The sequence below is a fragment of the Chelmon rostratus genome, chromosome 6 (genome assembly GCF_017976325.1).
Source record: "Chelmon rostratus isolate fCheRos1 chromosome 6, fCheRos1.pri, whole genome shotgun sequence".
Classification (NCBI taxonomy): Eukaryota; Metazoa; Chordata; class Actinopteri; order Chaetodontiformes; family Chaetodontidae; genus Chelmon; species Chelmon rostratus.
Window position 1 is genome coordinate 17,455,153 of NC_055663.1, and position 17,885 is coordinate 17,473,037.

The window sequence follows — 17,885 nt, forward strand, 5'->3', positions numbered from 1 at the left end:
GGATGGGGACAAAGTGTTTCTCCAATTTGAAGTTTCATATTTTAAGCGCTGTTATCTTCCAAAGTTTAGACTGTAGAGACTGCATGGTTAACTTGTTTTAAAATTTAATTTAGTCCTCTCCATGGTGAATTGCGAAGGTGTGGCTGATCATCGATCAGCAATATGTAAAATTTAGCTTTGATAATTCAAGAAATCTCATGAAATCTGGATAGGATTAAAAAAATAAAAACCTACATAATGTAGTTCCAAAGTAAAAAATCATGTATTTTTGGGAGAAAAACTTGGAATCATTATAAGCATTTATTAAAGACAACAGTGGAAATAATGTTTTAACAATTCCATCAGTAGAAGTTAAGGAAGTTGTACAAAATTCAAATAAAATACGATTTGAGGTGAAGTCTGTACAGAACTACATTAATGCCTGTCCTTCAGTCATACACAATGAAACACCAACCACAATCATCAGGGTGAGAGAAAAAAAAATCACACTACAATGACATACATGACTGGCACTGTTACTGTAAACTTATATACATGTGGATGGCACAGTACTAAAACCCTGTAGCACTGGCACCAAAACCCTTTTTTAAATCGTCTTCGTATCATTTGTCGGTTTTCTTATTTCTTGCTAGAAAAAAAAATACGAGTATCTACCTGTCACTTACTTTACTCAAAATAGCATTTTTATTACTATAATAATGTAAAAATCACATGCTGAACTTCATAGTTGCTTAAGATTACCGTTAAGGAGGTCTTTATATGGTTTGTTTTCTTAACTTAAGCAAGGTTGTGGCATTTCTTTTAAATAACCACAATCTCATTGGGAAATAAACCAGAAAAGCCATTTATAGATGTGTGAAAGATAAGAGCTTAAAAAGATATTAAAAGATGTTCTACAGGTTGCTGCACATCAACTATAGTCTCTAAAAAAGATGCACCCTGTAGCTCTCAAGTGACAGAATGTTTACCTGACCTCAGCACATAAACAAAAAGTGATTGAAAGACAGTGATTAAAAATGGTCATTGCACTCAGTGATGTGACCAAAAAGACAACTGGCACACAGACATTTGTGTGGGGAAACTAGTCTTCGATCTTGAGCCAGCCTTTTTTATAGTCAATCAGCAGCTCCAGGTAGTACTTCCACTCTGGCTCGCTGTCATACCTCACCTCAAATATAGTCTTTAGAGGGTTGGCGTGGGCCTCGTGGATACACAGCACCTCTCCTCTGTACCACACTTCTGATTTGTCATCTTCTTCATACAGATGGCGAATCCTCTTTCCCACCAGGTCTGGGTAGTAAAACCTCATGGCTCTCTGAGCCCTCCGGACGGCCGAACGCAGGACCCAGCGTCTCCTGTGCTCAGCGCTGTGGCAGGCGGACAAGTAGGGACAGTATTTGATCTTCAAGAGTGATCTGTGTTTTCTTTTAGAAGAGCTGCTGAGGGGTCTTAAGGCATGAGAGAAGCTTCCTGCTCTCTGCCTGCAGGTTACTTTGGGCGTCCTCCTGTGGAGGTCCATCTTGCTGCTCACCGCTCCCTCCCCATTGTCAGTTTGTGAAAGGGAAGGATCGGCAAACGTCCCTGAGTGCGAGATTGCTTGGTAGCGCGCCTTTTTTCTGTTCAGGCCTTCACTAAACATCCTCCTCAGTTTGAGAATCACACCTGAACAATTGTTAGCTCCAACTGGAGATTTGGCTGGTCCAGAGGAACGACTAACAGGACGCTGACTGGAGGATTCCTCCATTTCTGGGTCAGTGGGAGACGGAGGAAGGTCGTGCGAGGTTAAAGGACGCATCCACGAATTCTCAGAAGTCCTGCTCAGTGGAATGAGTGAAGAATCCTGCTCTGCATCCATACGGTCATTTCCTCCATTCTCAGTCCCTTCAGAGTGACGTTCACTCCACTTTTTACTGCTAAATGCATTCAGCGCTCCTCCATTTGCTGTGTCATTTATCTTTTCCTCGTCTGACAAACTGTTGTCTAGAAACATACGCCTTGAACTGCTCTTCACCCTGCTTTTTGTCCTGCTCCTGCTCAAACTCGATTTTGTTTCCTGGCCCGTCGGATGTCTCGGTGGTTGTGCTTCTGCAGGTGAGGCTGGTGACAAAGTGATGTCGTAAAACACAGGAGTCCTGCAGCTGAGAGTCCCCTCACAAGCTTCACCTTTTTCTCTGGTAGCAGGATCATCCATATCTAATCCTGCAACACAGGGAATATAGCAATGAGGAGAGGTCGACATGAATACAAAAAAATGACGTTGCTGACAAAATTGGAAGGCAAGAGTTTATAGAATTTATTTAGTGATGACATTAGATACAAGTGGACGATTGGGATTTCTGACTCATGCACATAAATAAAATACATTATTATTAAATGCAAACTAGCAACCACAAAGTTGCTCCAAACACGCTGACAAATCAGTGCTCCCTCTGTGCTTATTAGGGAAAAAAGGAACGATGAGAAACTATTCTATTAATATCAGCAGACATGGTGATCGGACAGCATGATCCTTCACCATGAAACACCCATTCAGCAGAGAAAGAATAGAAGGCTGTGGGAGTAAACACGGAGGCTGGGAAAAAAGTCAGCTGCCGCAGGGGATCAGGCTATCAGTCAGGGATGAAACAGCAGTTGGGCAAGAGTGAGTGAGACAAGGGAAATGTTCAGATACGGAAGTCAAGTGCTCTCAAACCATGTGAACTGTTAATGATGTCCGCAGTGAACAGAAATTCAATTAAGCCCAATTCAGTTAGTAAATTCATGTGCCAAATAAAATAATTGAGGAAGGACACAAAGTAAGATGCTGATTTAAAGGACAAGTCTGGTGATATTTTACATTTTTGTTATTGTCAAGAAATCTCATGAAACAGACCAAAACCAACAGCGAAGTGATCCTTATGACGAGTATCGCCAGCCGTGCTCTCTGCCACAGACCTCCATCATTGAAACTATTTAAAACACACAAACGAGCAACACCAGTGCGCTGGGTGACATGCAGCTTCATTCTGGCAAACATGGGCACCCCACGTACACCGCACAGGAGCAGCCTGGGGACGTTGGAAAGTATTGAGAGACACATTGTTGGTTTTGGTATTTTCATTCGATTTGTTGACAACAAAAATGTGAGATATCGCCAGCCTCATTCTTTAAACCCACATAAACAACAAAGTGTTAACAACACCAAACATTTAGACCTTCTTCTGAAAGCATGAACTCCTCTCCAACTCGAAGGGCTCAAACTGTGCCACAGTTAATCCCCCCGTGTGCAGCAGGTCGTCACTTCCTTCCTCTGGCAATGTGATACATCGGCCTGCCTCACAACCCTTAAGGTCCTCTAATGCTATCAAACAGAATCATGAAGGAGAGTTTCATTTTTCCACAAATAGCCCAGCTCAGCACCCACCCATAATAAGTGCATAAGTATAGTGCAATCATGCAACTTCTTGTGATTAGTCACTGAAAGTTAGTAGAAGTTTCCTGATTTTAACCAGAAAAAGCAAAGAGTAGTGAGATTGAGGTACAACATGAAAAATAAATATACCTGGACTCTCTTTTGGACATCAGGTGAGGTTGATTCTGTAAAAAATAAATGGATTTGTTTGACAGTTGAAAAATGTTTCAGTGAGTTGCCTGATCTATCATTGATTACAGTAAGAACAAATGACACAACATTGCTTTTTACAAGCTGGCTCATACTTTTCACTCATGACTGAGGTGAAAAGTTGAATTCTTTATAGTTGTCTGACCAATAAACTCTGCTCACTGACAACAGCAATTGCAGTCTTTGTGCTGAAGAACTGCCGCTGTTATTGGAAACAATCCCCAGTGAAATATTTTTAAAAAGGCATCCAGTTATGTATGCAGAACCCTAATATAAATGTCCATTATTCATTCACTTTCTGTCTCCTTCATGAACTTTTGTTCACGTCAGCATTTGGTCAAATCAGCAGCTGTGTCCAGCGTTTCCCCCCTGCTCTCTGCAGCACCTCTAATTTGTCTGGTTTGGTGATACCAAAAGGGACAAAATACCATAATACCATCCCAGAGCATCACTCATTTAAAAAGCAGACGGAAATGCTTTAAAGGACTAAAATAAGATGTTAGTAACCAACATTACTGCAATACACATTTCCTTCCTTTCTTTACTAAAAAACATTTACTGTACTTGATTTGTATATATCAAATTTCCTCAGTAGCTCTGAGGTGAACGTGCATTTACCTAGGTGTTTGCAGACACAGGTGTAATACAGAAGGTTGACCACGTCAGCGTAGATGTCGGGCAGGTGTTTGAGGGACATCAGCCTCCGGAGCCTGGAGGAACACGCTCGTTTATGTAGCTGGATGAGGATTTTTTCTTCGGACAGCGTGGTGGGCCGCAGCTCCACCTTGTGCTCCTGCAGGACCTGGTCGATGAAGCCGCCCTGGACCGTCGGAAACAGCAGCTCCTTCACCACCAGCATGGGCAGGAACGCTGCCCCTGTCCGCATGACGTGTGGAAAAGGACAACGCTCCTGGGCAGTGTACTCTCTCAGCCTCTCGAGCAGCTTATGGAGTGCTGACTTTACCTCATCATTGAGACACAACTCTCTGGCTTTTACCCCCAGCAGACAGGACACCTTCTGGACTTTGGTTGAAGGAGAGGCCGGTTCAGTAAGGTCCAACTGAGTCAGCCAGGCTCTGAGCTCCTGCTCTGAAGAGGCCAACACAGACTTGGATACTAACTTGTGGAGGGACTGGTGCAACTCAAAGAAGTGCTTGCGAACTGGCATTTGGAGCTCTACCTTTGGTAGGACTTCAGTCATCAGTGGTACTGGTGGCTTCTCTTGGGGTGGAACAGGACTAGAAAGCTTTGTGTCATGGAGAATGATTTTGTAGGTGGAAAGTTTCAGACACTGGGGAGGAATGTTTTTGAAATTTAGTTTGTGCTCGGGCGGCTGAGCTGGACTAGTGGATCTGGGTTGAACGTCGACTGCCTGTTCGTGCAGTGTGCATGCATCACCCTGAGGAGATGAGCTCATCTGTGCAGTCGCTTCACCAGGTTTGGTCTCATCTGAAGGCTCATTTTCACCTGCTAATGACGGTTTACTTTCAAGTTCATCAGGTTCAAATTTCTTTATCACCAACATGTACCCACTGTTGGATGAGGCACTCTCTTCAGGCTCTTTTTTGATTGCTACTTTGCTGCAGTCCTGGTGGCTAACAGGGGTCTCTACAGAGTTATCGATGTCTGGTGGGTCTTCTTTTTCCACTTTAATATTTTTGGGTTCAAAGATTTCTACAACAGGCTTCTCTGTTGGAGTATTTGCAGAGCTTTCCTTGGAAACTAGGCAGACAATGGGCAGTTGTCTATCTTGATCTTGCCTTTTCTCTTTGATGTCTGGCTTGGCTTTGACTTCATGGTGCTCAGATGACTGGATGGGTCTCTGAGGTACTCTGCCTGGAAATAACACTCCAGAGGCCTGCAGGTATGCTTGGTAAGGTGCCAGACTGAAGACGTTGTCAATAACTGGCATGGGAGGAGAGTCAGTTTTATTTCCTACTTGTACATTCTCCATTTGCACCTTTTGTCGTTTCTTAATGAGTTCCATTTCACATAAATCCCTGTCTTCTTCTTTTATTTTGATGGGTGAGGATGAGTGAGAAATACTTCTCTTCAGGCTCCCTTTAAGAACACTGTTGCCTGAATTGGACACAGGGCTATTGTGTTTATTTCCTGGTGCAACAGCAGGGGAACAAATAATTTTTCGGACATTTGCAGTGTTAGGTACAGCTGTGTGAACTCGGTCGGGTGACCGGGGCCGCCATGCTGCTGGGGAGACAGGAAGGCCTTTCGGCTGTTTCGGGCACCGAACTTGGGTTTCATTGGAGGAGTAGTCCAAGAGTCTATCCATGTTCAAGCCAGTTGGTGGAAGAACAGGTCGGTCTATGTGCAAGCTGGTGAGTGGGGGAAAAAATCTGTTCATCTGTGTGCTAGATGGAGAGATGCCAGGTTGGCTTGTACGCCTGGTAGGACTGGTTTGGTCCAAATGAAGAAATGGTGAATTGGTGTGTGATTGGTCGACATGCAGTCTGGCATTGGATTGGTGTAGGTTGGCTGCAGAGGCCATGGGGTGATCCATGTATTGGCTGGACGGGGAAATGTTAATGCGATTAGAGTGCAAGTTAGGTGATGCATGTTGCCTTTTTAGGGGGGCTCTGATTTGGCTTGCATTTAAATTGAACCTAGGAACTGCATAACATGGGTAGTCAAATCCCCGCACTAAGGAATGATTTGGCAACGTTTCAGTGCTCGGCAAAGGAATTTCACCATGAAGTGACTGAGGCACGATGTAATGCTGCCGAGGGTTTGAGACCGTGTGTTTGAGAATAACGTCTTCTCTCTGTTTACTACCAATATCATTACACTGTGTCCTGTTTTGTACCTCCACATTTTCCTGGGGGTAGTAAAACATCGGGTGCTGTGCTAGCTGGCCATATTTGGACATGGGAGAATGTTCCTGATAAACCTCTGAGGTCACGTGCTCATATGAAGGGTGGGAGGGGTATAAGCCTGGGTAGCCTCTGGGGGAAGTCTGTAAACGCTGGCTCTGCTCACTTAAAGAACCAAACATTGTGTGAGTCAGGGTGCAGGGGTAACTGCTGTAGTTTGGCTCAATCATAGCAGGCAAAGCCCTTGCTCTACCTGGGCTGTATGTCTCCACAGGTATCCTCTTCAGTGGTTCTGCACTGGGCTCAAACTGTAAACCTCTCTGTTGCAGCAGTGCGTCTTGTGCTTTCCTCTGGAGGGGCAGTCTTTCAGTGTAGTCAGAGTCAGTTTGCATCCAATCATGCTTGTACACAGGGTTTGGTATCCTCGGAGAGCCGTGTTCCACACCGTATCGTTGTCCTATCACACAGCCCAGTTCATTACAACAGGGGTTATGTCCGTAAACTGGCTTAGGAATGGCTAAGTAAACTGAGTGTTCAGATGGGGAAGATGAATTGTCGCCTCTGGTTTTTTGTTTTCTGACAGTCACGGATGTAGCAGCTGCAGGACTGCTGACCCCAGGACTTTTAGTGTATAATGTGAAGCCCTGTTTTACTGGGGTGTGAGGCAGAGAGGAAGAATGAGAATGGCCTTCCTCTAAAGAACTGCTCTCTTGCCTGTAAATAACGTGGTTTTGTCCCTCCATGCCAGAGAGGTGACTCACAGGACTTCTGCCATCCAGCAGAGAGGCCTTTGAGTTGCTCCAAGGAGGAGTGAAGCGTGCTCCGTCTTTTCCTCTGGGGTCATAAGTAAAGTAGGCCCCGCTGTACTGCAGCATCTGCTTACCCAGGAAGTCAGACATGTTTTGTGATTTTGACATTCCTGTGGATGCTATGGTCCCGTCCAGTAATGGCATCTTGCGTCGAAACACAGGGCCAATGAGGGTCTGCATCGACTGGCTGCTCATCATGTAGTAACTTTGTTGTGATGCCGCAATGGTTTGGCTCCAGCCCTGAGAAAATAAAAACAATTAGACACTGGCATTCATTATTTAGTACCTATACAAGTTTAGTTCAAGGGATCCATGTTTTTAATTATCTTAAACTCCCACCTCAGATCAAATTGGACAGCAGGATACAGAAAAATAAAACATTTTGACTATAATGGGGTCAATGTTAGAGAACAGCTGGCTTGAGGCATCTCCTCAACCTGACGATCTTGTGGTTCATCACATGTCACATACAGGCTCAGCAGCAGATGCACATCGGTAGAAGCGAAATGCAGCAAGTGCCAAAGACTTTACAATCTTTGTGAGGATGAGTCATCCCTTAACACTTACGCAAGGGATATTAGTGAATGACAAAGACTGGGAATGAGAAAGAAGAAGAATTTCCTCCAGACGGACAATGTGATAGCTGTCTCATGTTGCAGCAAACAAAGCAGCTCTCATGGTGCAGCCTTCAGCACTATCGGTTATGGTGGTGATAGAATACAAATGTGTGATTGAAAGCAGTTTGACTTCAAGGGCATGTCTGCAAATATGAGAATCACACCGGACCTGAGCTACTGGAAAGCTGCATTTGAGTCATATTCAATGTGTATTGGTCTTACGACGGCTCATTTCAGGTGTCAGAAGGTGTCACCAGGGTTCCATCAAAGAGCCTCAGCCTGACTTTTATCAAAGCAGAATGTGTCATCTGATCTGCCATGCCCTTTTCATCCTGTGTTCATGGCCTGAGAGCCGACACCATATGTTCCTATTCTGCATTTTATTGCCACAAACCCTCAGTCACACCACAGTTCCTTTTTCATTCACTTCTCTAATGTTGGGCTGCGAGTGACTTATTTTTTCCTTTTCAATTAATCTGCTTACTATTGGCAATTCATTACTTTGTCAAAGGCCAAAATATGACAAAGGCATCTGTAAATCCTCGCCTTTGAGCATCTGGAACCAGCGAATGCTCAAATGTTACTGAAATGCCTGAAGTTTCCTCCCCGGCTCTGAGAGCTTATGGTCAATAAACAGGTTTGTTACTTGTGACAGCGTTTACTGGCATCATGATAGTCTATTAAAGCACTTGTAGAAGAGGGAGCACATGTCAAACTCAGTGCCTTCAATCTACAAATACACCATCCACTGCTCTTTTTCTCATAACATGGACACAATATGTCAAGTGTATCAAGAACTACGGGAATATGCACGATAAATAATATGTACTTGACATTAACATTGCGTCAAACATGGCTGTTTTTATAAATGTCAGAGAACAGTGAACAACGCCCGTCAAAATTTTGATTGAGAGCTGGAACCAATGAATGTTTGGTATTGCAGCTCAAAAAATTATCTAAATTATCCATCATTTAACAAAACAGTTGCAGATTCATTTTCTATTGATCAACAGATTATTTCAGATGTAATTTTATACATTCACAAACATTTACAATGTCCATGCAACTCTTCTGGCAGCTCATCAGTGAGACTCAGGATCTCTCAAACGCGTTTAGCCCTGATCGTAATACCCATGCCAGCTCCACTCCTGCTCCTGGCTTTTCCAACGGGAACTTGAAGGCAGCAGCGATTGTGCACAGCGCGACCCGCCTGCCGCTGTCAGGCTGGCACAGGAGGAGAAAGACTGATGACCTCGTCACGTGATGAAGTCATGACCCTGCCACACACGCATCTGCGCGAGCCGACAAGGCCGCTATCAGGTGGTTTCTTTATTTGTTTTTTGTTTTGTTTTTTTTTCCACTTTGAACTGAAACCTTTCCCCACTTCTTTCACTTCTCTCTCCAAAAATAACAGATCGCAGCGCACAAACATCCCTGGCAGCCAAATTTAGAGCTTAACATCGGCCAATAAATGTTGGAACATGAGTATCAGATCAAACGAGCGCGCGCATCTTACACATCTGGAAGTGAATGAAATGAAACGACATCATTTGTGATGCATCTGCAGGCGGAGGTGAAAGTGGAGGCTTCACTGTAACCACACGCGGGCCACGTTCGGATCGGATCCGGGCGCATACGGCGCGCAGACCCGAGCAGATGTTATCTGCGCATCCTGTTGACACCTTTCAGTAGAGTCACAGCGAAGAAGGCGTCTGCGTGCGGCGAGGACCCGTGTGGTTTGTGCGCACAGAGGAAACTGCAGAGCTGCTTTCAGCGGACTGAAAGACGCACTCGCGGGTCTGTGGGGCACGGGTGATGGAGAGCGACTTCCGAAAGAAAACCGTCCAAACTGACAGGCTGAGCCTCGAACCACGTGGGCAAGAAACTCGCCTCTGCCCAGTCCGTCTAAAGGTTGTGAATCTTTTATGCTATCTGACATCTAATGAGTCTGTCGGGTCAAGAGAAGTTCACTTGACATGGAGGGGGGGCGCAAAGCAAAAGAGCAGTTATGTTTCCGGAAGATCGCTCAAAGGAACCAATAAAAACAACTCAGGTACACACACACACACACACACACACACACACACGAAAACGGAACTTCAAATCTGCGAGAAAGGTGTCTCTGGGGTTTGTTTTGACAGGCAGGCTAAGCTGTAGCCAGGGGAGCTTCAATTTGCTTATCAGGGCTTACATGCGCACACATGAGCTTTTTTGTCCTGCTCGCATCAACAGCCTGCTGAAAATAATAGGACGCAAATATGATGTAAATCGTGGACGCGCCAGAGCTCGATCAGAGTGCAAGACATTTCCATACAGGCTGCGAAAGCGACATAAACCACGGTAAAAGTAAAACCACACTGTGGGCTGAAATGAAAAAAAAAAAAAAAAACTCACAGTACACTTTAGGTGAGTTGATTTGGTTACGTGAAAGAGTTTCGTAATCTGTCACGCTTTCGTAAGGATCCACCCGTGTGTTTGCCTCGCAATCTGTATCCGAATCTGCCGTTAATCTGGACATTTGGAGGGCTGAGCAGTAAAAATGTTTCCTTACCTCGCCGCTGCGGTGACAGTAAATAATTTCCACGAAGACTCCATGAAACGCAGTTTCTAAGAAAGAGAAACGGGGCAGAAGCGTGTCTTCTCTGCTTGTTGGCCCGGATGCGCCAAAATCCCACCGCATGAAATGAAGGGCTGGAGCGGCTCGGCTGACTTCCACGCGGCTGTTGGAGAAGTTAACTAACTGCAGAAAAGACAAAAGGGAGGAGGATGGTCTTTGATCAATAGGCGGAGTCACACCCTCCGTCTATCCGCCGCTTGTTCTCTCCGCATGTGCGTTTTCCCGCTGACCGCTGTGTCACTTTTATTGGCTGTGTCCTAATGAGCGGCTGCCAGCTGGCAACTGGTGCCACCTACAGTGAACTTAGTCGTGTTTTTATTCATGCGTTGACGGATGACACAAGTGTGTGTGAGTGTCTGCGTGCGTGTGTGTGTGTGTGTTGCTTGATTTTGAGGTGTATGATCAGGTGAATCAAATGTCAAACGTGTGTCAGATTAAGCATGACAAGGGGTAACCTGATGTTTTAAAATGTAGGCCACTCTCAGCTGTGGTATGTGAGGTCACGCAGGGCAGATCAGCAAGAGGGAAACCAGATGTGGTCATGTGCACATAGGGGCTTATTCGGATGTAAATCGCCTATAGAGGTGGATATATGTTGACAGGTATAATTGGTAACAGCAGAGGAAAGCATTCCTCAGTAAGACAATTCGCAGAATATCATCTTGTTTGTGAGTTAGGAAAGATATAATGGAGTAAGACAAAACGTGCTGTATATTGTGTCTGACCCTGAAGCTCTCTCGGATGGCCTGCATCTGATCTGATGCTGCTTGTTAATAAAGTTCTGGTCAACACAAGCTTGTATCAGCGGAGTCCATCATCACATCACTGCTCAGCAGGACCTGGCTGATAAACATCCATTTCTTTGCCCTAACTTGTCACTCCCCTTCAGAATACTGCAGGGGGTCACCAAAAACAAAAGAACCTGTCATAGTTATTATTTCGCTCCATGGAGTTTAATATATCAGGTTTTTGTTTTAATTTGTTTCTTATTATTATCTATTTTTAAAAAAACAGTCTAGGGAGCCCTGACCTAAATAAGTTATCCCTCTGCACTTGTACAACCGAGTGAATCAGACAATTTATACACCACAGAGTCGTCTTATACCAACAGTATAAGGTAGCGGTAGCATAATATTCAAATGTTTCCTCTGAAAAAAACCATGGTGAGGGCTGCCAAAAGTCCCTTGCGGGTCATATCCAGACTGTCGTGGGTGCATGCAGCCTCCTCAGAGAAGTAAAACCTCTAATAAACCACAGAGCAAAAGAGCTAAGGACGAGGTGCTTCATTTAATAAAAATGAATAGAAGCACAATATAACTTATAGCTTGTAAAGACAAAGCACAGTTGTACGGAAGGCTCTAGAATCACCCCGTTTTGACCTGATCTTAATGTAGTTAATGGTTGACTTTAGTCGACCAAAGTTAAAATCAGGTCAGTCATTACCTCAGCCACACTGTGTTTTCCCTCTTTTCTAATAGTAGTTGTAAAGTAATAGTAATGTGTGATTTTACCATCATGCCTGGTGCTTTAAAAAAGATGATTATGGTGAGATACAGGCAATCCGACATCATTGTAAACATAAATTCTTCCACTTGCTCGTTTTGCCCTCTGGATGAGTTCATTTCTTGCTGCACTTGCATCATGCAAGCCAGAGTCTAATTTGTGTGTCCCATGGGACTTTCACAGTTTGGTCTAGACAAGTTGGTGGCTTCCATCAGTCCCTGTGTGGCCTCGCAGGTAAAGAGACACCCGTCAGGGGGTTTGACTGAGGAGAGAAGGCGGGGACTTTTCCCCACAGGGCGCTTTCACATCTCCCCCACTTCCAGTTACCATGGCATTACAGCTTAAGGCTAACCAACATAAAGCATCAAGGGGCTTACAGTGCGCCATATGGGCACAGCAACAAATTTACAGGGGGAAAATGATGCATTAAGCACATACACATATACCGTACATACATATGCATGCATATTGTAACCTGCTTTTACATTGGCAAGGCGAATAGACTTATATAGGCTTTGCGGGTAAGATAGAGAGCTGTAGCCAGGGACAAAGGGTTGTTGGAAAAGGATCAGAAAGTCTCAAAAACCTTCCAGTCCTCCCAGTGGACCTGTTGCTGAAAGCAAAGTCAGTAAATGATTATACAGAATGAAGAGACTATCTGATTTTCTTTTTTGTAAACAGAGACCTACTGCCTGGTGTTTTCTGACGCTTTGCCAAATGGTTACTGGCAGGATACTTTGCAGTACTGTATTTTTTTCCTGTGCGACACCATAGTCATGTAATAATCCACAGCAAACATTTAGCAGATGAGCTTGTCTTTCCTCAGGGTTATCAACATCCCTTCCATTTTACTGGTCACAGGGTTCATATGTAGAATAGAAGAGAGTTACAATCTTATGGTAACACATGCAAACAGATTAATAGCTGATGTTTATCAGCCAGGTCCTGCTGAGCAGTGGTGTGATGATGGTGAAGGAAGAGCTCTGCTGATACAAGCTTGAGTTAAAGAGACCTTTATTAACAAGCAGTATCAGATCAGATGCCGGCCATCCGAGAGAGCTACAGGGTCAGATCAGAAAACTCTGCCCTTAACATACTGACAACACAATATAGAGCATGCCGTTTTGTCTAACTCTTTCTTATCTCAAAGACCAGATCATGCTCTGGGCATTGTCCCACTGAGGAATGTTCTCCTTTGCGACAATCTGTATCTACCTCTACAGGAGATTCACGTCCTGATAGCCCTTCAGACAGTACCCCTTCTGCTTTATCATGTCCTGATCTGACCCTGCGTGGCCCTGCATGGCCTCACATACCACAACTAAGAGTGGTCTACATTCCAAACATCATTTTACCCCTGATCATGCCCAATCTGACATATATTTGATTGACCTGATCATACGCCTCATAGCCTTGGTGTATGATAATTGAGGAAGGAGCACCTGCACAAATTAAAAGTAAAATTATTTGCCAGCTCATTGTTTTTGTTCCACGTGGATCTTAGACTGAACCTGGCAGCAGTTACACTGAAATATCATCCTTTCACAGGACTTTCATGAGGTAGTTTACCATCAATCGTTTTTAATGGCAAAAACTTGCTTTTGATTGTAAGACACAGTGAAGTATGTACATAATGAACTAAATACATGAAGTACAATATGCCACACGCTCCTGAGTGAATCCACAAGGTGTTTACGACTTTTAAACGTCAGTAAGGTGAGCTGTGGTGACACAGGGGCCAGAGTGAGTCATCTCTCAGGATGTAGTTTCTGATGAAACCCTGTTGAACAGTCCCAGAGGACAGAAGCTACATGCTGAGCCTAGAGACTGCAGTTGCAACAGACACACAAGACCCATGTGCACATATTGACACAGAGGGCAACATATCATACTGGTGTATTGGACACATATTGTACATTTGTTGCCCCATGTCTATACAGTACAGATTGCACCCTATGAAAAGTATATATTGTACGATGTGGAAGGCGGACAGTCTTAAGTCTTTTTTGTAACCCCCTCCCTTAATTAGCTACTGTTTTTTGCTGCATATTGTATATTTGATTAACTTTTTGTCACTAAGATGTGTTGTTCTTATATAGTGGTTGTGGGCTTGTTTGACTTGTTCTCAGTGAGTAGTTAAAAACGTTGAACAATTCCTTGGATTTGAGATTTCATTTGTGAAATCTCTCTTTTCTTGTGATGTCTCTCTTTTCGTCCTCTGTCACCCTGTTCTTTCTGGAAGCGGCTGAACTTTTCACAAAAGACCAGCTGGGGTAACCACAGGTTTTGAGGGCATCCCTCAGGTGTTTGTGTTCCTTGTCTCTGGCCTGTTGGCTGGTTGGAACATTATCAGCTCTGTGTTGGAGAGTTCTGATAACACCTAGTTTGTGTTCCAGTGGGTGATGTGAGTCAAAAAGGAGGTACTGGTCGCATGGGTGTGCATGGGCTCACCAGTATCCCCCATTGTGGCTAATCTGTACATGGAGAACATGGAAAGAACGGCTCTGAACTCTTTCAAAGGAACAACACCAAGTCATTGGTACAGATATGTGGATGATATATGGGTAAAAATCCAAAGCCAAGAATTGCAAGCCTTCACCGAGCACATTAACTCAGTGGACAAGAACATCAAATTCACTCGAGAGGATGTCAAGGACATAAGTTTGCCTTTTTTTAACTGTGATGTCCACATTGGAGAGAACAGGCGCCTCCATATTGGGGTTTACAGAAAACCTACTCACACAGACCAGTACCTCCTTTTTGACTCACATCTCCCACTGGAACACAAAGTAGGTGTTATCAGATGCCCTCAAAACCTGTGGTTATCCCAGCTGGTCTTTTGTAAAAGGTTCAGCTGCTTCCAGAAAGAACAGGGTGACAGAGGACGAAAAGAGAGACAGACGGCGTCATTCCAAATGTGTCTGGTGTATCGGAGAAACTCAGGCGAATCTTTAATAAACACAACATCCTGGTACATTTCAAACCGGGGAACACTCTCAGACAAAGGCTGGTGCACCCCAAAGACCAGACACCTCACACTCAGAACAATCTGGTGTATGCAGTCCAGTGCAGTGAGGAATGCACAGACTTGTTTATTGGGGAAACCAAACAGCCACTGAGCAGACACATGGCACAACACAGAAGGGCTAACTCTTCAGGTCTAGATTCAGCTATTTTCCTGCACCTCAAGGAGGAAGCACACTCCTTTGAGGATAAAAATGTGCATATTCTGGACAGAGAAGACAGATGGTTTGAAAGAAGAGTAAGAGAAGCCATCTATGTCAAGGTTGAAAAACCATCTCTGAACAGAGGGGGGGTCTGAGACACCACCTATCTTCCACATACAATGCTGTCCTTTCATCTCTACCAAAGAGATTCAAAGATTTAGCCTCTGAAAATAAAACAACAAAGCCACTCACACATGGCTCAAGGAGCCTCCCAATAACAAGAATGGGACACTAACGAGGCAGACGACTGTCGTTGACACCCAAGGGTTGCACCCTACCCCCGCCTTAATGGGGGAATGTTTGCCTCACAATAGAGTGATACCATCCTTGGTTTTGGGGGTTGGCCTCACTCAGAGGATAAATACTTGAACCTAACACCATTTCATTAGACTAGAGCTGTCCTATCTAGTCTGGTGTGCATGAACTGATGAAGCCTGCTCGGATGAGAGGCTAAACATCTTCCAAGACAAACTGACAAAGTCCAGTTGCGAAGGATTGAATGCCCTGAAGGTTATACACCCTATGAAAAGTATGTATTATGCAATGTGGATAGCGGACAGTCTGAAGTCTTTTTTGTATCCCCCTCCCTTAATTAGCTACTGTTCTTTGCTGCATGTTATACATTTTATTAACTATTTTGTCACTAAGATGTGTTGTTCTTATATAGTGGTTGTGGGCTTGTTTCACTTGTGAGTAGTTAAAAAAGTTGAACAATTCCTGGGATTTGAGATTTCAATCGTGATAATAATAATTAGTTCCAGATAAGTAATTATGGTAATTATTTTAATTACTTTACATTTTTGTCATGAGTGTCAGTCAGCAGTATGGTGACTGAGTGTGGTTTGGTGTTGGATTGGTCTGTTTTTGTTGGTGCTTTATAATTTTTTTATGTTAACTTACAATAGCCTTCATTTTCAACAGTATCTCTATGAGAATTTGTGGGTTTCACATTTTTGGCCTGCATGTTTTTGCACATCACAAAACACAGAGGTTTGATAGCGGTGAGAGTGCAATAATATTTTCGGGAGACTGTGGAGTAACTTCTGAAAGTAAACATCTTTGGATAACAGTGGCAGTACAGACAAGCATGTTTCGTCTTGAAAGCTTAACGCTGATTGTTTCACTTCGCATCTGACTACTGCCAATCTCAAGTTTTGATGATCCATAGTTAGAACATGGTGTAACTTCCTTTAGGCACACCTGCTGCACACTCCTCCACAGAGCTGCCAAGGCCTCAGTGACACTCCCCTCGCCAGTGGCTGATGTAATGTTCCTCTGGCATCATTAACAGAATCACACAGCAGCCAATAGCAGCAGGACAGGTTATGGCTCAGGGAAGGATGCATTTTATTTGGAGAGCCATTCACATGGCTCCATGTGCTGCAACCTCGACAGCTCAACAGTATTAATGCCCCTGACTAATTTGCAAACCAAATATTCCCGACTCCCTTGGATGTGTTGGGAACAGAGATAAACTGAGATAAAACATAATTATCTGGAGAGCGTAGAAAAAAAAGCAAACATAAGCAGCATAAATGTCTACATGTTGGTTGTAAAAGAAGAGCTAGCTCCCTCAGGGAAGAGAAATTTCATTGCTTTGGAAATAAGTGCATGTTTACAGTTTGATGGCAAGAAATACAATTAATGATTCACCAGTGATGCGTGCCATCAGGAAGGCTTCTGTTTTTTCAAGAGTGTTCTAAAACAATAAAAGGTGTTTAACTGTAAGAAGGTAGAATTTTAATAATCAACTTTATACAAACTGTGCTGCTTTACATTGTGTTTGTAAATGTGAACCTGTTTTGCACCTAAAGTGTTTCAAGTGTTTCTTGTCTCTGGATGACATGTATGAGTATTTATATCCTGGCTTCTTATCAAGCAGGTTGCCCGAATAGCTGCGTAGTACTTCTCGTCCAACACGATAATACTGCAGAGGGGACATACCTGCATGATTGCTACCTACATGGTTCAGTTCCTCTCAGTTTAATTAAGTAAGTCATACAGTTGTTACAGTCTGTTTCCACTCACTAATATAAACAAACCATTGTCTGGTTTTACATTCTCTCACCAGTCTCCTCTCGACACAACCCAGGCTGGTACATTTCACTTTGTTAGGAGACAGAGGGTTTTCACAAAGATAAACATGTCGAACACCACGTGGACCATGGGTTTCATCACTTTTGACCTTCACAGAAGAGTCACAGCAAAAAGCTCTTTGTAAAATACATCCACATCTCCTCAGTATATTTTTTAACCCATTTAAGCTATAATATTAGAAGTACATTTTTCCTAAATATTAAACTAAGTAAGATAAAATATCTTTAGTTATGGTAATAATATGCTTTGTCTGATGAGATAGATCTTCTTTCCAGACAGTCTTTATGGTAGAGCATTTCATGCTTTTATGTCCTTAAGTATCTTAATAAGAACTTATAACTTCTTAATTTGATTTATTACTGGTTTTAAGTAACTTAATGCTTGAAACTAGAAGTTCCAAAATTATACTTTGATCGACACTGACAAGCACAAAACCACTTTATTGAAGTCAGAATTTGTTTTTATCCAGACAAACGGACTTGTTTTTAGTCTGGCTGCACTACTTTTAAAGGGACTAGATATTTTTACTTGTTTTAAAAATCTTCAAGTTTCTGCTCTGTTAGCAGATAATGTAGCTTTTTTAAAG

General features: G+C 43.4%; 1 protein-coding gene across 1 annotated transcript; it reads right to left on the reverse strand.

The window, feature by feature from the left end:
- Positions 1 to 304: 304 nt before the first annotated feature.
- c6h15orf39 (chromosome 6 C15orf39 homolog) lies at positions 305 to 17,152 on the reverse strand. Its single transcript, XM_041938660.1, has 4 exons — positions 17,147 to 17,152; positions 10,407 to 10,595; positions 4,220 to 7,478; positions 305 to 2,199 (listed from the first exon to the last, which is right to left on the reverse strand). The coding sequence occupies exons 1-4, from the start codon at positions 17,150 to 17,152 to the stop codon at positions 1,082 to 1,084; spliced, it is 4,572 nt and encodes a 1,523-aa protein (XP_041794594.1). The 3' UTR covers positions 305 to 1,081.
- Positions 17,153 to 17,885: the final 733 nt, after the last annotated feature.